Below are 23052 nucleotides of genomic sequence, written 5' to 3'. Positions count from 1 at the left end.
ATTTACCCAACACTATTACTGAAGTAACCTGAGCCAGTCACCTGGAGACTAATTATCTAAAACAACCTGACTGGGCAGTTTCATACTGTTTTAAATTAATATTCATTTGAAAATTCTGCACCCGTTTAAAAGTTATTTAGCATTTTCTAAATCGTAATCCCTTTGAAATATATTCAGTATTATTTTGTATATAGACTGTATATAGTTATACTATTGTTGAACCGGTCTAGGGAGGTTCCTTGATGCTGGTGATAGGTTCTTGATTCGGGAAATTGAACCTGTTCTTCCCTTTCTTGGATCAAGCCTGATTGTCTCTCGCTACCCAAGGCTGTCTCACCCCTACGGGTCTAGCGGTAATCCCAAATATAACAATAATATCGATGCTTATTACAAAAAGTGATGGAAAAAAATGTTAGTTTTAGCCCTAAACCTCTTTAAAAAAAATTCTGATATATACATAAAATAAGACATGTAGTATTACTTAAAGTCTTGTGAGAGCTATAAACACGATCCTCTATACAAAAATATTATATATGAAAGACAGTGTGCAGGAGTGTGTGTAGTCATGGCAACCAAAGAGCATATAAATGTACATTATTATTTCCTATGGAAGCACTAAAATAGCAAGGGCTATAACAGCGTCTGAGAAATGGGTGATAATGGAGTTTGATGCAAGTGAAGAGAGGCAGCTCAAAATCAATGGATCAAGAAACAAAGAAACCAGCTTTACATCACTCACCTTGGCGGGCCACACCACCAGCTTAACTTTTTTTAAATAAGCTTAGCATGTCTAAATTTAGCCTGCTTAAATAAGGTTTGCATGCTTAAGCTTTGTCTGTTAAAATCGGCTTTGTCTGCTTAGATTAGCTTTGCCTGCTTAAATTAGCTTTGCCTGCTTAAATTAGGTTTGCCTGGTAAAATTAGCTTTGCCTGCTTAAATTAGCTTTGTCTGCTAAAATAAGCTTTACCTGCTTACATAAACTTCTGTCGGTGTAAAATTATAAATACTTATTAACAGCCTAAATACATGTCTTCCATTTGTACACAGTATTAAGCTACATTATTAACATCATTTAAGTATTTCAACAAATCACTGAGCAGACGTTTACTCAACAAATACTCTCATATTAACGAGGATGTGAGAAGCTCACACCAGACCAGCGTCTCTTAAATAATCTGGACGGACACGACTCACGAAATCGTAATGACACGATTGCAAACAAACCATACCACGAGCGGGGATAGAACCCGCGATCAGAGAGTCTCAAAACTCCAGACCGTCGCGTTAGCCACTGGACCAGCTAGCCACAATAAAAAAAACTTGCATTTGTGGTCACAGTGGTGCCTATGCTAACCTTCCTATGGTGTAGAAATATATCTAGTTGGACGAATCTTATTGTGGCTAGCTGGTCCAGTGGCTAACGCGACGGTCTGGAGTTTTGACTCTGATCGCGGGTTCTATCCCCGCCCGTGGTACGGTTTAATCTGGACGGGTTGCACAGATTTCCTCATTAATGAGTTACACCAGAAGTCTATTTCTTACCAGTAATTCTGGAACACCCATCTCCATTAACAGGAGGTAAGATAAGATTTGCTGGGATTTTAGCCCGGAGAAAGGTTAGCCACCCAGGATAACCCGGGGTAGGGAGGGTTAGCCACCCAGGATAACCCTGGGTAGGGAGGGTTAGCCACCCAGGATAACCCTGGGTAGGGAGGGTTAGCCACCCAGGATAACCCGGGATAGGGAGGGACAGCCGCCCAGGATAACCCGGAATAGGGAGGGACAGCCGCCCAGGATAGCCCAAGAAAGGCAGTGCGTCATCGAGGGACTGTCTGTCTTATCTGCATTGGAGTCCTTCGAGTAAGACCCAGTTACCTACTTACTGCTAGGTGAACAAGGGAAGCAGGTGTTAGGAAATATGCCCAACGTTTTCACCCGTGCTGGGGATTAAACCACAGCGTGGGAGGCGAGAGCGTTACCAAGCTAGCCACGGGAAATTTCTTGCCACCGGATACTCTGCTCATTGACTCTTGTTCTCCTATCAATTATTTTATTACGTATAAATCTTGTTGCCATTTTATATCCTGTTTACTCGTTCACTGTGTATCACCTTACCTTGTACTTAATAGTACTGTTTTTATTTGATTAACTCAAACTTCTTACCCTGTCTTACAAGTGACGTCACACACCACTGGTATATTTATATACTCATATCAACTAACTACAGCATACTAATATCTCGACCTCGTCCACTACTTTCATAATCCCCACCTCATGAATGTTGACTCTCACCCAGATTTAAATCTTCCCTCGAGATTTAGGGATAAAGAATTAGACACATTTGCAACATCTGGGTATCTTTATCTGTAGACGTGTCGGCAACCAGTGGCTTTATTAATTATTATTTTTTTTTTTTTTATTATCACACCGGCCGATTCCCACCAAGGCAGGGTGGCCCGAAAAAGAAAAACTTTCACCATCATTCACTCCATCACTGTCTTGCCAGAAGGGTGCTTTACACTACAGTTTTTAAACTGCAACATTAACACCCCTCCTTCAGAGTGCAGGCACTGTACTTCCCATCTCCAGGACTCAAGTCCGGCCTGCCGGTTTCCCTGAATCCCTTCATAAATGTTACTTTGCTCACACTCCAACAGCACGTCAAGTATTAAAAACCATTTGTCTCCATTCACTCCTATCAAACACGCTCACGCATGCCTGCTGGAAGTCCAAGCCCCTCGCACACAAAACCTCCTTTACCCCCTCCCTCCAACCCTTCCTAGGCCGACCCCTACCCCGCCTTCCTTCCACTACAGACTGATACACTCTTGAAGTCATTCTGTTTCGCTCCATTCTCTCTACATGTCCGAACCACCTCAACAACCCTTCCTCAGCCCTCTGGACAACAGTTTTGGTAATCCCGCACCTCCTCCTAACTTCCAAACTACGAATTCTCTGCATTATATTCACACCACACATTGCCCTCAGACATGACATCTCCACTGCCTCCAGCCTTCTCCTCGCTGCAACATTCATCACCCACGCTTCACACCCATATAAGAGCGTTGGTAAAACTATACTCTCATACATTCCCCTCTTTGCCTCCAAGGACAAAGTTCTTTGTCTCCACAGACTCCTAAGTGCACCACTCACTCTTTTTCCCTCATCAATTCTATGATTCACCTCATCTTTCATAGACCCATCCGCTGACACGTCCACTCCCAAATATCTGAATACGTTCACCTCCTCCATACTCTCTCCCTCCAATCTGATATTCAATCTTTCATCACCTAATCTTTTTGTTATCCTCATAACCTTACTCTTTCCTGTATTCACCTTTAATTTTCTTCTTTTGCACACCCTACCAAATTCATTTATTAATATAAGGATATAATGAAGAAACTTAGTTCCTTTAAGACTATGGTGATCTTCACCAACTCCAAGACCGAGGGACTGATTACCTATGTTTTGTATACAATTCTTCACAGTATGTCCTTGTAGTGTACTGACAAAGCCACTGGTTGGAGAAACGTCTACAAATATTCCTCGTACATGATAGAGGTGTATCATCTTGCAGGAGAGACACATCAGAACTAGCCTATCTAACATCTTGTTTTTTTTTAAATTCATACCGCGAAACGTTAAACCCATTTGTGTTATTAATTCTTCTTTGCAAGATCACTAAGATGTGACTCTAATCTAAAGCCGCTTTTATCAACTAACTCAGCATTATATCAAAGCCACTAGTTTTGTGTATTACCTTCCACAACACAGTATTCACAAACATCACCCCTAACCTAAGGTGCCAAAATGTTATCACAACACTACTAGTGTTATCCTCCTTTTCTCTATATACCTTATATATGACACAATATCTAAGGCACTCTCATTATTGGCACCAAATCATTTTTTCTCACTTCCCAGTGATACTATCACGCTATAACTTTCAATACAAACAAAATCATAATACTGTTTCAAATCAGCCTACTAGAGATGTCTTTCCCACTACGAATAAATCTTTTGATGTTAGATCTGCCATATATAAACAAGCATATAATTGACGCCTACGAAGCACGAGGTAAGAGCCAGGACTCGACCCCCTGTAAGCACAAATAAGAGGCCAAGATTGTAATACCTTCCCTAAAGGCTAAATCTATCAGGTATTATTGACATTTTTATTGCTTACATACTTCATTTTCTAGTATTAGTGTGTGGATGTAGAAAGGTGGATGTGTGTTTCTTGTATGCACCAGTGGACATGTCCACTATGTATTTTTTTTTTTTTAGATTCAGCAAACTTTAGTAATCTCTCAAACCACGGAACGGATGGGGTTTGAACCCATGGCAAACGAGTCGTTGAACTCCAAGCAAGTGGGTTCAAATCCCACCCGTTCCGTGGTTACTTTGCTACAGTGTTACTAAGATTTTGTGAGTCTCGTATTATCTCTTTAAAAGCATCACATAACCGGTAAATAACCGAGTTCTTTAATCAATATAGCTGACGTGGCTCGTTGAAGCCTAACGTCTCCTATCAAGAATAATGTAATCCATAAAACGTAGATTAAAGTCAAATCTTTGTATAGGTACAGAGTTCAGTTAGCTAGTTAAGTTTCAAATATGGCGACTGTACAAAATGGGAGTGGAGACAGTTACTTTTTGCTGATGATACTGTGCTTATGGGAGATACTAAAGAAAAGCTGCAAAGGTTAGTTGACGAGTTTGGGAGGGTGTGTGTAAAGGTAGAAAGTTGAAAGTGAACATAGATAACAGTAAGGTGATGAGGGTATCAAATGGTTTAAAGAAAAATTGGATACCACATTGGAGAAAAAGAGTATGGAAGAATGTTTTCAGACATTTGGGAGTTGACTCGTCAGCGGATGGGTTTATGAAGGACGGGGTTAACCACAGAACTGATGAAGGAAAAAATGTGAGTGGTGCGTTGAGGTATCTGTGGAGGCAAAAATTTTTATCTATGTAGACAAAGAAGGGAATGTATAAAAGTATAGTAGTACCAACACTTATATGGTCGTGAAACTTGGGTTGTAAATGCTGCAGCGAGGAGGCGGCTAAAGGCAGTGGAGATGTGCTGTCTAAGGGCAATGTGTGGTGTAAATATTATACAGAGAATTCGGATTGTGGAAATTAGGAAGAGGTGTGGACTTAATAAAAGTATTAGCCAGAGGGCTAAAGAGGGGTTGTTGAGGTGGTTTGGTCATTTAGAGATAATGGATCAAAGTAGAATGACCTGGAGAGCGTGTAAATCTGGAGAAGGAAGGAGGGGTAGGGGTCGTCCTCGAAAAGGTTGGAGGGGGTAAAGGAGGTTTTGTGGGCGAGGGACTTGGACTTTCAGCAAGCGTGTGTGAGCGTGTTAGGAGTAAATGGAGAAGAATGGTTTTTGGGACTTGAAGAGCTGTTGGAGTGTGAGCAGGGTAATATTTAGCGAAAGGATTCAGGGAAATCGGTTATTATAAACTTAGCCGAACTTGAGTTCTGGAAATGGGAAGGACAATGCCTGCACTTTAAAGGAGGGGGTTGGGATACTGGCAGTTTGGAGGAATATGTTGTGTATCTTTATACGCATATGCTTCTAAACTATTGTGTTCTGGGCACCTCTGCAAAAACAGTGATTATGTGTGAGTGAGGTGAAAGTGTTGAATGATGATGAAAGTATTTTCTCTTTGGGGATTTTCTTTCTCTTTGGGTCACTAGGCAAGGAGTCGAACTCATGCTATTTTGGCCTGCCTTATGGTGAGAAAACGCATGACGCTTTAGACCACTAGACCACACAATCCTTAACAATGGTGCATCCAGCACTATTGTGTGTGTGTGTGTGTGTGTGTACACACACACAAGTAATCTATTTTACAATATTCAAGAAATTAAACACTTTAAACAACTATTAAAGTACACTCTCGGTGTATATACTAAGACATATACCTCTTAGTGTATATACACTGAGAGACACCTCTTAGTGTACATTTATATACACATCTTTCCATTATCTCAGGGTTTGAAGACCTCAAGAAAACATCTTTTTCGAAGTTTTGACGCCCCTCAGGGCTTCTATAACCTGTACCCTGGAGAGTGGGCACGCAGGGTAGATAGAGTAGCAGGGAGAGGGATCCAGTCCCGTGGCCAGCTGGCCCATATGGGCAGCCAGCTGGTATTTATATACGGGCGAGTCTGGCCCCTCCAATGGCAAGTAGTTCCTGAAAATAAACAAAATAAATTGTAATATGTTATTAGTAGTAGTACCAGCAGAAATAGTAGCATTAATAGTATTATTATTAGTAGTAATAGTGGTAATATCATTATTATATTCACAGGAAAGTGCTAAACCCACAGGGGTCACATACCCTGAGGGGGGGGGGCAACTTCAAGTAAATCCCTACCCCTCCTTCCCACCAACCCAGATTTAAAGCCCTAGTGATCCTATTTTGCTCCATCCTCTCAAAATGTCCACACCACCTCGACAACCCAGCCTCTGCCCTTCGAAAAATATTCATTATTATTAGTTCTGCCGAAGAGGATTCCAGAAGGCAGTCGAAATATACAATCACCTGAGTTTCTGTATTTGAGTGATTATTGAGCACAGTCAAAATATTAGCAACAGTAATGATATTAGTAATAGCAGTGATAACAGTTACAGCAGTAGCAGCATAACATTTTAAAATAAGTGCTAAATCCGTATGGGCGATATCGTGAGTGCAGCCTCAACTGACCTGAAGAGGTTAACAATATCCATCTCGAGCTGGGAGAGGTCAGAGTGGGAGGCCTGAGCGTGCACCTCACACACGAACCTTGGTAGGCAAGAATACAGGTCGAAATGGAACAGCGGCGTCTGTACGTACCAACCTGAAATACGAGTGACCATTTTTGAGAATGAACGCACTCATAGAAGAGCTAGGCTTGAGTTCCACAGTGCTTCGCTCACCTGTGAGTGAAATACTGTGTAATTACATTAAAATGATTACATTTAAAAGAAAAAACTTATGCTAAGCCCCGTACGTGTCACACAGCCTTGTTTCTCTGAGGATATATGGTTAAAACCAGCATATGGTGATTTCCATTATTATTAATTATTATTATTATTATATTTAAGGGAAAGCGTTAAATTCGCAAGGATCATACAGCGTTTGGATCAGGGTCCCTTAACTAGCATTAAGGCGCATCATGTATTGCTTTCTTGCTAGTACATATGATGACGCATGAGACGTGTGATTATATATATATATATATATATATATATATAAATATATATATATATATATATATATATATATATATAAATATATATATATATGTCGTGCCGAATATGTAAAACTGGTCAATTAGCAAGAACTCATTTAAAATTAAGTCCTTTCTAAAATTTTCTCTTATACGTTTAAAGATATATTTTTTCATTAATGTTAATGTAAAAAAAATTTAATTTTGCTCCAAAAGAATCTTAGAAAACTTACCTAACCTTATTATAACAAGAACAATTTATTTTAGCCTAACCCAACTAAATATATTTTAGATTTGTTTACAATAATTTAATACTAAACAAACACAGTGAAATATATTTTTTTCGTTAGGTTCAGAATGATTTTGGCGAAATTATTGCATACACAATTTTCACTTGTCCTATATGGCAAGATGAGCGTTGCTATTTAAGCCATGATCGCAAGTTCTGCCTATTCGGCACGACATATATATATGGTTGGTTATTGAGGTTAAATTCTCATCTACGACACGAAGGTCATTAAGGCTTCATGTTGCCTGTTCACCACTAGCCAAAAATTAAGCTAAATTCTCACCATATAGACACTGAGAGATATACCACTCATAATGTAGGCCATTTAAACAATATTTTGAGGGAATGATTTTTTCTGCAGATCACTCACGGGATTTTTCCTTGAAGGATTTCGCATAAAACAACTTATCCTCCTCCTCGTCTTGGTCCTCCAGGTAAAGCTCAGAGTATTTGTTGACATTATTCTGATCATCTCTCTTCTTCCTTTCCGGTGGCCCTTGTGGTGACTTGTCCAGTCTTCTAGACGCTATCTGCAAAGTAACATACTACAATAATCAGGGATCCCAGTGGAAATAAATTACTGACTTTTTTGGAGTTAGGTAATTCACAGTATGTACAGAGAACAAAAAGACAATATCGTGACCGGCACAATACACGTAAAAACCATACATTGGAGAGAGGAAAGTTTATTTGTGTATTACGCTATGTATAATAATTGTACTTATGTGTACCTGTGCCTAAATAAACTTTTTTATTTACTTATAGTCCTTGAAATTCTTTGCATAGGTAGGTAGGTATGTTTGTCAGGAAACAGGATAAGTGTTTCTTGATGCGGTCTTAATCGTATGATGACCCACAGCTGGAGCTTTTGGTAATCTGACCGAGGACTCCCGCTGGCTTACCAGTCCACCTCTTTAAAAATCATGGTTATGATTACAACTATAAGTATAACTACAGGCATAACTATAGGCTTTAACATATGAAAATATTCAATATCTTATACAATGTATAATCTAAGTAAATAATTGGCATTTAATGTTGATTTTATGAAGCTAAGCCATTCTGAAACTTGATGAAATTAAATGAATGAGCTTAAAATAATATATATCTGAACTCTAAAGAAAATCGTTCAGAACTGCATACCAAAACGAAAATGAAAACAACTCATTCTGACTCACGAAATCGTAATGACACGATTGCAAACAAACCATACCACGGGTGGGGTTTGAACCCGCGGTCAGAGAGTCACAAAACTCCAGACCGTCGGGTTCAAACTCCACCCGTGGTATGGTTTGTTTGCAGCTCATTCTGGCTACCAACTAGGCTTTAAATATTATTTTTTTTTTTTTATTCGTCGGTATTCTCCCGGCCCGGGTATATTAAGATATTACAAGGACCCCAATGAAAATACGTCACTTCGTCTGAATTTTTGGAGTTATGTTAGGTAATTTACACATCTTACTAGGTGTGATATTGTACTTATTTGTACCTGTACCTAAATAAACTTACTGAGCTTAATAATAATAAAATTATTTTTTTTAAGTTAGGCCTACACCTCACTGCTAGACCGAAAACGTTTCTGACATGTTAAGGTTACAAGGGGTAACTGATGGTAAAATGCAATATCTTAGTAAGTTTATATATGCACAGGAACACATAAGTGAAATGGTCGTACACAGTGTAAATAATCTAGGATAACCAATGATGGTGATGGATGAAAACGAGACATAAAACACCAAAGGCCTAGAGCTATCATTCAACTCCCTGCGTGGTTGTTCTGCATCTTGTATCGCTTGTTAAGATATTTGCATAATATATATGTATGTGTGTGTGTGTGTGTGTGTGTGTATGTGTGTGTGTGTGTGTGTGTGTGTGTGTGTGTGTGTGTGTGTGTGTGTGTGTGTGTGTGTGTGTGTGTGTGTGTGTGTGTGTGTGTGTATGTGTGTGTGTGTGTGTGTGTGTGTGTGTGTGTGTGTGTGTGTATGTGTGTGTGTGTGTGTGTGTGTGTGTCAGTTTGTGTTTGTGTGTGTATGTGTGCGTGTGTGTGTGTGTGTGTGTGTGTGTGTGTGTGTGTGTGTGTGTGTGTGTGTGTGTGTGTGTGTGTGTGCGTGTGTGTGTGTGTGTGTGTGGTGCCGAGACACAAACACACACGTGTAGATATATTCTTTCATTTACCTGGAGTTTACCTGGAGTTTACCTGGAGTTTACCTGGAGTTTACCTGGAGTTTACCCGGAGAGAGTTCCGGGGGTCAACGCCCCCGCGGCCCGGTCTGTGACCAGGCCTCCTGGTGGATCAGAGCCTGATCAACCAGACTGTTACTGCTGGCTGCACGCAAACCAACGTACGAGCCACAGCCCGGCTGATCAGGAACCGACTTTAGGTGCTTGTCCAGTGCCAGTTTGAAGACTGCCAGGGGTCTGTTGGTAATCCCCCTTATGTGTGCTGGGAGGCAGTTGAACAGTCTCGGGCCCCTGACACTTATTGTATGGTCTCTTAACGTGCTAGTGACACCCCTGCTTTTCATTGGGGGGATGGTGCATCGTTTGCCAAGTCTTTTGCTTTCGTAGTGAGTGATTTTCGTGTGCAAGTTCGGTACTAGTCCCTCTAGGATTTTCCAAGTGTATATAATCATGTATCTCTCCCACCTGCGTTCCAGGGAATACAGGTTTAGGAACCTCAAGCGCTCCCAGTAATTGAGGTGTTTTATCTCCGTTATGCGCGCCGTGAAGGTTCTCTGTACATTTTCTAGGTCAGCAATTTCACCTGCCTTGAAAGGTGCTGTTAGTGTGCAGCAATATTCCAGCCTAGATAGAACAAGTGACCTGAAGAGTGTCATCATGGGCTTGGCCTCCCTAGTTTTGAAGGTTCTCATTATCCATCCTGTCATTTTTCTAGCAGATGCGATTGATACAATGTTATGGTCCTTGAAGGTGAGATCCTCCGACATGATCACTCCCAGGTCTTTGACGTTGGTGTTTCGCTCTATTTTGTGGCCAGAATTTGTTTTGTACTCTGATGAAGATTTAATTTCCTCATGTTTACCATATCTGAGTAATTGAAATTTCTCATCGTTGAACTTCATATTGTTTTCTGCAGCCCACTGAAAGATTTGGTTGATGTCCGCCTGGAGCCTTGCAGTGTCTGCAATGGAAGACACAGTCATGCAGATTCGGGTGTCATCTGCAAAGGAAGACACGGTGCTGTGGCTGACATCCTTGTCTATGTCGGATATGAGGATGAGGAACAAGATGGGAGCGAGTACTGTGCCTTGTGGAACAGAGCTTTTCACCGTAGCTGCCTCGGACTTTACTCTGTTGACGACTACTCTCTGTGTTCTGTTAGTGAGGAAATTATAGATCCATCGACCGACTTTTCCTGTTATTCCTTTAGCACGCATTTTGTGCACTATTACGCCATTGTCACACTTGTCGAAGGCTTTTGCAAAGTCTGTATATATTACATCTGCATTCTTTTTGTCTTCTAGTGCATTTAGGACCTTGTCGTAGTGATCCAATAGTTGAGACAGACAGGAGCGACCTGTTCTAAACCCATGTTGCCCTGGGTTGTGTAACTGATAGGTTTCTAGATGGGTGGTGATCTTGCTTCTTAGGACCCTTTCAAAGATTTTTATGATATGGGATGTTAGTGCTATTGGTCTGTAGTTCTTTGCTGTTGCTTTACTGCCCCCTTTGTGGAGTGGGGCTATGTCTGTTGTTTTTAGTAACTGTGGGACGACCCCCGTGTCCATGCTCCCTCTCCATAGGATGGAAAAGGCTCGTGATAGGGGCTTCTTGAAGTTCTTGATGAACACAGAGTTCCAGGAGTCTGGCCCTGGGGCAGAGTGCATGGGCATGTCATTTATCGCCTGTTCGAAGTCATTTGGCGTCAGGATAACATCGGATAGGCTTGTGTTAATCAAATTTTGTGGCTCTCTCATAAAAAATTCATTTTGATCTTCGACTCTCAGTCTGGTTAGCGGCTTGCTAAAAACTGAGTCATATTGGGACTTGAGTAGCTCACTCATTTCCTTGCTGTCATCTGTGTAGGACCCATCTTGTTTAAGTAGGGGCCCAATACTGGACGTTGTTCTCGATTTTGATTTGGCATAGGAGAAGAAATACTTTGGGTTTCTTTCGATTTCATTTATGGCTTTTAGTTCTTCCCGCGATTCCTGACTCCTAAAGGATTCTTTTAGCTTAAGTTCGATGCTTGCTATTTCTCTGACCAGTGTCTCCCTACGCATTTCAGATATATTGACCTCTTTTAGCCGCTCTGTTATTCTTTTCCGTCGCCTGTAAAGGGAGCGCCTGTCTCTTTCTATTTTACATCTACTCCTCCTTTTTCTTAGAGGAATAAGCCTTGTGCATACATCGAGTGCCACCGAGTTAATCTGTTCGAGGCATAAGTTGGGGTCTGTGTTGCTTAGTATATCTTCCCAGCTTATATCGGTTAGGACTTGGTTTACTTGGTCCCACTTTATGTTTTTGTTATTGAAGTTGAATTTGGTGAATGCTCCCTCGTGACTAGTCTCATTATGTCGGTCTGGGGCTCCACGCATACATGTCTGAACCTCAATTATGTTGTGATCTGAGTATATTGTTTTTGATATGGTGACATTTCTTATCAGATCATCATTGTTAGTGAAGATGAGGTCTAGTGTATTCTCCAGTCTAGTAGGCTCTATTATTTGCTGGTTTAAATTGAATTTTGTGCAGAGATTTAAAAGCTCGTGTGAGTGTGAGTTTTCATCAGAGCTGCCTCCTGGTGTTATTACTGCAACAATATTATTTGCTATATTCCTCCATTTTAGGTGCCTTAAGTTGAAATCCCCCAGGAGCAAGATGTTGGGTGCAGGAGCTGGAAGATTTTCCAGACAGTGGTCAATTTTTAACAGCTGTTCCTGGAATTGCTGGGATGTTGCATCCGGAGGCTTGTAGACTACCACAATGACTAAGTTTTGGTTCTCAACCTTTACTGCTAAAACTTCCACTACATCATTTGAGGCATTAAGCAGTTCTGTGCAAACAAGTGACTCTGCAATGTACAGGCCAACCCCCCCCCCCCTTTGCCTGTTCACTCTGTCACATCTGTATAGGTTGTAACCTGGGATCCATATTTCGTTGTCCAAGTGATCCTTTATGTGGGTCTCAGTGAAAGCCGCGAACATTGCCTTTGCCTCTGCAAGCAGTCCACGGATGAAAGGTATTTTGTTGTTTGTTGCTGGCTTTAGACCCTGTATATTTGCAAAGAAGAATGTTATCGGACTGGTGGTATTGTTGGTACTGGGGGGGGATTTTTTTTCCGGCATTAGTATCTGTATCTGTTGGTTTGGAGTGGAGGCCTTCAACTGTGGTTCCACTCCAGGAATGACTGGATTTGGTGTACGATTTCTGCCATTTCCTGCCAGTTTTTTTTCCTTCCTGGCACTAAAAAACCTCTCCCTCTTGAGTGGCTGTGGCTACCCAGGTTTTCCCATGGCCTGGAAGTTTTGTATCTTTTTGTCCCCTTTAGATGGTATGCCTGGCAATTTAAGTTATAGCACAGTCTTTCCTGTACTGAAGAGGTACACAGTTCAGGGTGAAAAAGCTTACAGGAAGGGAGTTTGCATTTTCCTGTTGTCATATGGGCATGGCATTTTCTAGGGTGGTCATAGTTGCACGTCCCATCTGTTTTTCCAGATTTCCCATGCCAGCAGATACCAAGTGCATAGTATGTGCACAGGCTTGGTTTCCGTTTGCCTTGGGTTTCTGTGACTGTATTCCCTGTTGGTGCATGTTTCCCTGTCTTACTTCTATCGTCCCTAGCACCAACAATGGAGCTCCCACCAGTTGTTTTTGGTAATATATCCTCACTATTGCTAGTGGAGTCCTCTTGTTTGCTATTTCCTGCAGTATTTCTAGTTTGCAATATTGGTTTTATCTTATCTTTGACTACACTTGTTTCCCTACTATGGCTCCTGTCCCCTATGAGGTCATTTATATGTATTCCTTCCTGCGTATAATTCCCGACTACCTGGACAAAACCTCCAGCTTCAGCATTACTGTCTCCCAGGACAGCACCTCCAGATTCACCATTACTGTCTCCCAGGACAGCACCTCCAGCTTCACCATTACTGTCTCCCAGGACAGCACTATCAGCCCCACATTTACTGACTACCAGGACATCACCTCCAGCCTTACAGTTTCTGACTACATGGCCAGTATCAAGGGCAGTACCATTCAGCCCAGACTTTTTATGTTCCCATCTGTTGTAGAAAGCTTCCAGGTTTTCTATGAAAGCAGCTTTGATGTTGTCCTCTTTTAATACCCTTGTGATTTTAGTCCACAGATTTATCTCATTTGGGCATACCCAAAAACACTTCCCTGTTTTAACACTGCTTGTAGCTAGTTCTTGGATATCTGCACAAGGGGCGTGACACCAATTTCCACAAAAATTACAATTTACCCATGTGGAAGCCCGTTTGTTTGACTGACCAGAGACTACACACAGCTTCATAATGATTTGAATGGTTGATTTACTGCAATTCTACTAGCAACCTCTTGAATATTCTATTAATAACCTCCTTAAATTAAGCTCTAGGTATTTCTATTTCTGTTTCTAACTGTTTTTGTATATTGGACAGCTTACCGTGCACGTTCCTGATTTATATGTAATGTTTGTGTTTATAAGGGCGCCTACAACCCCATCCGTTTACAGTCTGCTTTATTGTCCAACGAAACCGTTTGAAACCAGTCAAGGGTTCAGACCAGTCAAGGGTTCGGACCAGTCAAGGGTTCGGACCAGTCGATCTGATCTGATCAGTGGGGCACTTATTTAAAACATACTGGTCAGTGATTTGAGCTAACACATGAAGGATCTACTGGAAATTATCTACCCGAGTAATATGTGATTTGAATGATACAAAAGTATAACTTGCGTGTTGAAGAAACCGGTGACTGCTGGCAACTCCTACAGTGACGAACGGTCGACCTCAACCCTTGTTTATCAATCGCTGTATCTAGCTTTTCTATTTTTTTTTTTTATGTTAATGTAAAAATTAATAATTTGGTACCAAAAGAAACTTAGAAAACTTACCTAACCTTAATATAACAAGCATAATTTAATTCAGACTAATCCAACTAAATATATTTTTGATAAGTTTACAGTAATTTAATAATAAACAAACACAATGAAATATATTTTTCCATTAGATTCAGAATGATTTTTACGAAATTATTGCATACACAAATTTTCACTTGCCTTATTCGGCAAGAAGAGCGTTGCTATTTAAGCCAAAATAGCAAGTTTTACCTGTTCGGCACGACATATATATATGTATGTATGTGTGTATACTCACCTAATTGTGGTTGCAGGGGTCGAGACTCGGCTCCTGGCCCCGCCTCATCATTGACCGCTTGGGTCCTCCCTCTCCCTGCTCCATGAGCTTTATCATACCTCGTCTTAAAACTATGTATGGTTCCTGTCTCCACTACATCACTTGCCAGACTATTCCACTTCCTAACAACTCTGTGGCTGAAGAAATACTTCCTAACATCCATCTGACTCATCTGAATTTTCAACTTCCAATTGTGGCCCCTTGTTTCTGTGTCCCATCTCTGGAACATCCTGTCTCTGTCCACCTTATCTATTCTACGCAGTATTTTATGTCGTTATCATGTCACCCCTGACCCTCCTGTCCTCCAGTGTCGTCAGGGCGATTTCCCTTAACCTTTCTTCGTAGGACATTCCCCTGAGCTCTGGAACCAGCCTTGTTGCAAAACTTTGCACTTTCTCTAATTTCTTGATGTGCTTGACCAGGTGTGGGTTCCAAACTGGTGCTGCGTGCTCCAGTATGAGCCTGACATACGAGTGTATAGTCTTGAACGATTCCTTACTGAGGTATCGGAACGCTATTCTCAGGTTCGCCAGGCACCCATATGCCGCAGCAGTTATCTGGTTAATGTGTGCTTCCGGCGACGTGCTCGGTATTATACTCACCCCTAGATCTTTCTCCCTGAGTGAGGTTTGCAGTCTTTGGCCGCCTAGCCTATACTCTGTCTGCGGTCTTCTTTGCCCTTCCCCGATCTTCATGACTTTGCATTTGGCGGGGTTAAATTCAAGGAGCTAGTTGCTGGACCACGCGTCCAGCCTGTCCAGGTCTCTTTGTAGACCTGTCTGATCTGCATCTGATTTAATTCTCCTCATTAATTTCACATCATCTGCAAACAGGGACACTTCAGAGTCTATCCCTTCCGTCATGTCATTCACATATACCAAGAATAGCACTGGTCCCAGGACTGACCCCTTTTGGACCCCGCTCGTCACAGGCGCCCACTGTGATACCTCATCACTGATGATACCATGACTTGTTGTTGCCTCCCTGTCAGGTATTCAATTGCAGTGCCCTTCCTGTTATATGTGCCTGATCCTCTAGCTTCTGCACTAATCTCTTGTGAGGAACTGTGTCGAAGGCCTTGCAGTCCAAGAAAATGCAGTCAACCCACCCCTCCCTCTCATGTCTTACTTCAGGTACCTTGTCATAAAACTCCAGCAGGTTGTGACACAGGATTTGCCTTCCATGAATCCATGCTGGCTGTAGTTTATAATCTTGTTCCATTCCAGGTGTTCCGCCACTCTCCACCTGATAATCTTCTCCGACTTTGCTTACTGTACACGTCAGTGACACTGGTCTATGGTTTAGTGCTTCGTTTCTGTCTCCTTTCTTAAAGATGGGGACCACACTTGCCGTCTTCCATACCTCAGGTAGTTGCCCAGTTTCAAGGGATGTGTTGAAGATTGTGGTTAGTGGCACATACATTGTCTCTGCGCCCTCTTTAAGGACCTAAGAGAGATGTCCGGTCCCACCACCTTTGAGGTATCAAGGTTATGTGTATTTCATCCAACACTTGTTGGTATATCCCTTGCTGGTGTACCCCTCTGTTTTGTGTTCCCAGTGTCCTTTCTGCCTCCACTGTAAATACTTCCTGAAATCTCGTGTTGAGCTCCTCACATACTTCTTGGTCGTTTCTTGTGAGCTCCCCACCTTCTTTCCTCAGCCTGATTACCTGGTCCTTGATAGTTGTCTTCCTCCTGATGAGGCTGTAAAGCAGTTTCGGGTCAGACTTGACTTTCGATGCTATGTCGTTTTCGTATTGCCGCTGCGCCTCCCTCCTTATCTGTGCATACTCGTTTCTGGCTCTTCGACTAATCTCTTTATTTTTCTGGGTCCTTTGCCTTCTGTACGTTTTCCATTCTCTAGCGCACTTACTTTTTGCCTCCCTACACCTTCGGGTAAACCAAGGGCTCATTCTGGTCTTCCCATTATTTCTGTTACTCTTGGAAACAAACCTTTCCTCTGCCTTTTTGCATTTTGTTGTTATGTAGTCCATTATTTCGTTTACTGACTTTCCTACCAACTCTCTTTCCTCAGGTATGAAGACCTCCTGTAGGAAGGTCCTCATACCTGTATAGTCCTCTCTTTTATAGTTTGGCTTTTCCCTTTCTACTCCTGTTACCCTCTCCACTTGTAGTTCTACGATGTATTCAAAGCTCAGAACTACGTGGTCACTAGTTGTACTCACCTAGTTGTGGTTGCAGGGGTCGATTCATAGCTCCTGGCCCCGCCTCTTCACTGGCCGCTACTGGGTCACTCTCCCTGCACCATTAGCTTTATCATACCTCTGCTTAAAGTTGTGAATGGATCCTGCCTCCCATATGTGTACTCACCTAGTTGTACTCACCTAGTTGAGGTTGCAAGGGTCGAGTCCAAGCTCCTGTATGTGTGTGTGTGTGTGTGTGTGTGTGTGTGTGTGTGTGTGTGTGTGTGTGTGTGTGTGTGTGTGTGTGTGTGGTGAAACACACAAGAACAGAGTTCATTACCTTTGTAACTTGTTCATCCATCAAAACTTTGGGGTCCAGTCCCTGGACCCATTATGCACCTCTGGATGGGTATGGAGTGCATAATAAGGATATTAAACTAACAATACAAAACAGAAAATCTCACACAGCACACTTAGGTTTGTATTCTGCAAAGCTCTCAAATCTAATGTAAAACATCATGATCACATGAAACGTGACAAAGATTTTACACAAGATATTTGAGATATAAAGTTAAATGTATTTTCACTTTCACACACACACACACACACATACACACACATACACACGTGTTAGATGAGGAGAAGTGTTGTGCCAGCCTCGCACACCAGGTGACTGGTGCTGGTGTTAAGCTGACAACTTGGCAAGATCAGCACGTACACAATAAAATACGCTTAACCTCTAACACAGCCTTCACATCACCCTCACAACCTCCACACCACCCTCACAACCTCCACACCACCCTCACAACCTCCACACCATCCTCACAACCTCCACACCACCCTCACAACCTCCACACCATCCTCACAACCTCCACACCACCCTCACAACTTCCACATCACCCTCACAACCTCCACACCACCCTCACAACCTCCACACCACCCTCACAACCTCCACACCATCCTCACAACCTCCACACCACCCTCACAACCTCCACACCACCCTCACAACTTCCACATCATCCTCACAACCTCCACACCACCCTCACAACCTCCACACCACCCTCACAGCCTCCACACCACCCTCACAACCTCCACACCACCCTCACAACCTCCACACCACCCTCACAGCCTCCACACCACCCTCACAACCTCCACACCACCCTCACAACCTCCACACCACCCTCACAACCTCCACACCACCCTCACAGCCTCCACACCACCCTCACAACCTCCACACCACCCTCACAACCTCCACACCACCCTCACAACCTCCACACCACCCTCACAACCTCCACACCACCCTCACAACCTCCACACCACCCTCACAGCCTCCACACCACCCTCACAACCTCCACACCACCCTCACAACCTCCACACCACCCTCACAACCTCCACACCACCCTCACAACCTCCACACCACCCTCACAACCTCCACACCACCCTCACAACCTCCACACCACCCTCACAACCTCCACACCACCCTCACAACCTCCACACCACCCTCACAACCTCCACACCACCCTCACAGCCTCCACACCACCCTCACAGCCTCCACACCACCCTCACAACCTCCACACCACCCTCACAACTTCCACATCACCCTCACAACCTCCACACCACCCTCACAACCTCCACATCACTCTCACAACCTCCACACCACCCTCACAACCTCCACACCACCCTCACAACCTCCACATCACTCTCACAACCTCCACACCACCCTCACAACCTCCACACCACCCTCACAGCCTCCACACCACCCTCACAACCTCCACACCACCCTCACAGCCTCCACACCACCCTCACAACCTCCACATCACTCTCACAACCTCCACACCACCCTCACAACCTCCACACCACCCTCACAACCTCCACATCACTCACAACCTCCACACCACCCTCACAACCTCCACACCACCCTCACAACCTCCACATCACTCTCACAACCTCCACACCACCCTCACAACCTCCACACCACCCTCACAGCCTCCACACCACCCTCACAACCTCCACATCACTCTCACAACCTCCACACCACCCTCACAACCTCCACACCACCCTCACAACCTCCACATCACTCGCAACCTCCACACCACCCTCACAACCTCCACACCACCCTCACAACCTCCACATCACACTCACAACCTCCACACCACCCTCACAACCTCCACACCACCCTCACAACCTCCACACCACCCTCACAACCTCCACACCACCCTCACAACCTCCACACCACCTTCACAACCTCCACATCACTCTCACAACCTCCACACCACCCTCACAACCTCCACACCACCCTCACAACCTCCACATCACCCTCACAACCTCCACACCACCCTCACAACTTCCACATCACCCTCACAACCTCCACATCACCCTCACAACCTCCACACCACCCTCACAACCTCCACACCGCCCTCACAACCTCCACACCACCCTCACAACCTCCACACCACCCTCACAACCTCCACACCACCCTCACAACCTCCACACCACCCTCACAACCTCCACACCACCCTCACAACTTCCACACCACCCTCACAACCTCCACGCCACCCTCACAACCTCCACACCACCCTCACAACCTCCACACCACCCTCACAACCTCCACACTACCCTCACAACCTCCACACCACCCTCACAACTTCCACACCAACCTCACAACCTCCACATCACCCTCACAACCTCCACACCACCCTTACAACCTCCACACCATCCTCACAACCTCCACACCACCCTCACAACCTCCACATCACCCTCACAACCTCCACACCACCCTCACAACCTCCACACCACCCTCACAACCTCCACATCACCCTCACAACCTCCACACCACCCTCACAACTTCCACACCACCCTCACAACCTCCACACCACCCTCACAACCTCCACACCACCCTCACAACCTCCACACCACCCTCACAACCTCCACATCACCCTCACAACCTCCACATCACCCTCGTAACTTCCACATCACCCTCACAACCTCCACACCACCCTCACAACCTCCACACCACCCTCACAACCTCCACACCACCCTCACAACCTCCACACCACCCTCACAACTTCCACACCACCCTCACAACCTCCACACCATCCTTACAACCTCCACACCACCCTCACAACTTCACCCTCACAACCTCCACATCACCCTCACAACCTCCACACCACCCTCATAACCTCCACACCACCCTCACAACCTCCACACTACCCTCACAACCTCCACATCACCCTCACAACCTCCACATCACCCTCATAACTTCCACATCACCCTCACAACCTCCACACCACCCTCACAACCTCCACACCACCCTCACAACCTCCACACCACCCTCACAACCTCCACACCACCCTCACAACCTCCACACCACCCTCATAACCTCCACACCACCCTCACAACCTCCACACTACCCTCACAACCTCCACATCACCCTCACAACCTCCACATCACCCTCATAACTTCCACATCACCCTCACAACCTCCACACCACCCTCACAACCTCCACACCACCCTCATAACCTCCACACCACCCTCACAACCTCCACACTACCCTCACAACCTCCACATCACCCTCACAACCTCCACATCACCCTCATAACTTCCACATCACCCTCACAACCTCCACACCACCCTCACAACCTCCACACCACCCTCACAACCTCCACATCACCCTCACAACCTCCACACCACCCACCCAACTTCCACACCACCCTCACAACCTCCACACCACCCACCCAACTTCCACACCACCCTCACAACCTCAACACCACCCTCACAACTTCCACACCACCCTCACAACCTCCACACCACCCACCCAACTTCCACACCACCCTCACAACCTCAACACCACCCTCACAACTTCCACACCACCCTCACAACCTCCACACCACCCTCACAACCTCCACACCACCCTCACAACCTCTACATCACCCTCACAACCTCCACACCCTCATAACCTCCACACCACCCTCACAACCTCCACACTACCCTCACAACCTCCACATCACCCTCACAACCTCCACATCACCCTCATAACTTCCACATCACCCTCACAACCTCCACACCACCCACCCAACTTCCACACCACCCTCACAACCTCCACACCACCCACCCAACTTCCACACCACCCTCACAACCTCCACACCACCCTCACAACTTCCACACCACCCTCACAACCTCCACACCACCCTCACAACTTCCACACCACCCTCACAACCTCCACACCACCCTCACAACCACTCAAAGAGAACCTCCACACCACCCCTCTAACAGAGTCTTCATACCACTGAGGTTCCAATTAGATTCTCCCTAAGGAAGCAATCCTCGGCACTAACTCCCTTGTATCACTGTTTAAAGTTTGACGTGGATCCGAAGACTCACTGAAGTTCCAAGCGAGTTAATTACATATCTGAGGATATATGCTATCTAGTGACGGTTCCGAGGTTCATCGCTCCTACGACCCGGTCTCAGATCTAAGATCGACCTACCGTCTTACACGTTCACGAGGCAGAAAGAAAAAGAATCAGTAATCCAAGAATGGTATATAAGAAAAATGTCCTTATATAAGGAAGCTAATTCAGCAGATTTAGAGAGGTTGGACAAATACATGCCAGCCTAGTACATGCCAGCCTAGTACAAGCCAGCCTAGTACATGCCAGCCTAGTACATGCCAGCCTAGTACAAGCCAGCCTAGTACATGCCAGCCTAGTACATGCCAGCCTAGTACAAGCCAGCCTAGTACATGCCAGCCTAGTACATGACAGCCTAGTACATGCCAGCCTAGTACATGCCAGCCTAGTACATGCCAGCCTAGTACATGACAGCCTAGTACATGCCAGCCTAGTACATGCCAGCCTAGTACATGACAGCCTAGTACATGCCAGCCTAGTACATGACAGCCTAGTACATGCCAGCCTAGTACATGCCAGCCTAGTACATGCCAGCCTAGTACAGGCCAGCCTAGTACATGCCAGCCTAGTACATGCCAGCCTAGTACATGCCAGCCTAGTACATGCCAGCCTAGTACATGCCAGCCTAGTACATGCCAGCCTAGTACATGACAGCCTAGTACATGCCAGCCTAGTACATGACAGCCTAGTACAGGCCAGCCTAGTACATGCCAGCCTAGTACATGCCAGCCTAGTACAGGCCAGCCTAGTACATGCCAGCCTAGTACATGCCAGCCTAGTACATGCCAGCCTAGTACATGCCAGCCTAGTACAGGCCAGTACACCTACCACAATGCTACTTTTCCTTATATTGTGAATTTCTGAACAACGCACAACTAGCCTCGTTAACTGCATGTAACTTAACTACAGTAGATCACAGTTAACTAAGACAGAAACTCAGACACAAAAAAAGTCATATTTAACCGAGTTTTGCCAGATTAATTTGCGCCAAAGTTACTATGTTAATAAGATTTAATATATGGTTTATTGCATTTTATTGAGACGTTTCGTTCAGCAGGTGGTTGAAACGTCTTAATAAAATGCCATACACCGCATATTGGGTCTTTGTAATTTACTACCGTATATACGACAATTGGTGAGACTTAAATTTGTAAGTTGAATCTCGACAAAAAAAAAAAAAAAACTCATCTAGTGGATACAGTAGTTGAGATAATGTCAACTTGAGTGTAAGGTGGAAAGTAATACTGTAAACAGAATGAGTGTACACAAGAAAAGTAAACTAGGAAGAGTGAAAGCAGGCAAGGGAAAGCGAGTGAAAACAGGAGTGAAGACAAGATGGTCGGTGCAGAGAGTGACAGCCGTTCTAAATCTGTTTATTAATGTCTTGTAATGTAAGACATAATGCTGAAAATGGTATAAAATACTGACAAGTTGATGATGAAGGCACATGGGTATGTTTATTATTGAAACGTTTCGCCTACACAGTAGGCTTCTTCAGTCAAATACAGAGTCAGCAAGTGTAGTAGTGAAATGAAGATGATGTAATCAGTCCTTCAACCTTAGATAAATAGTTGAGGTGGTTCCATGGTCGTTCCAGATCATGGAAC

General features: G+C 44.3%; 1 protein-coding gene across 1 annotated transcript in view; it reads right to left on the bottom strand.

The window, feature by feature from the left end:
- Window positions 1-3512: 3512 nt before the first annotated feature.
- LOC128698108 (uncharacterized) overlaps window positions 3513-23052 on the bottom strand; it is a 33384-nt gene continuing 13844 nt past the window's right edge. The window contains exons 3-5 of the mRNA XM_070097553.1: window positions 7888-8047; window positions 6724-6856; window positions 3513-6210 (exon numbers count right to left, since the gene is read on the bottom strand). Coding sequence (XP_069953654.1) covers window positions 6021-6210; window positions 6724-6856; window positions 7888-8047 — 483 coding nt within the window. The 3' untranslated portion in view covers window positions 3513-6020. The remainder of the gene's footprint in view (window positions 6211-6723; window positions 6857-7887; window positions 8048-23052) is intronic.

This window comes from Cherax quadricarinatus, chromosome 58 (assembly GCF_038502225.1).
Source record: "Cherax quadricarinatus isolate ZL_2023a chromosome 58, ASM3850222v1, whole genome shotgun sequence".
In the NCBI taxonomy this organism is placed as follows: domain Eukaryota; kingdom Metazoa; phylum Arthropoda; class Malacostraca; order Decapoda; family Parastacidae; genus Cherax; species Cherax quadricarinatus.
This window is presented reverse-complemented; position numbering and strand designations above follow the sequence as displayed.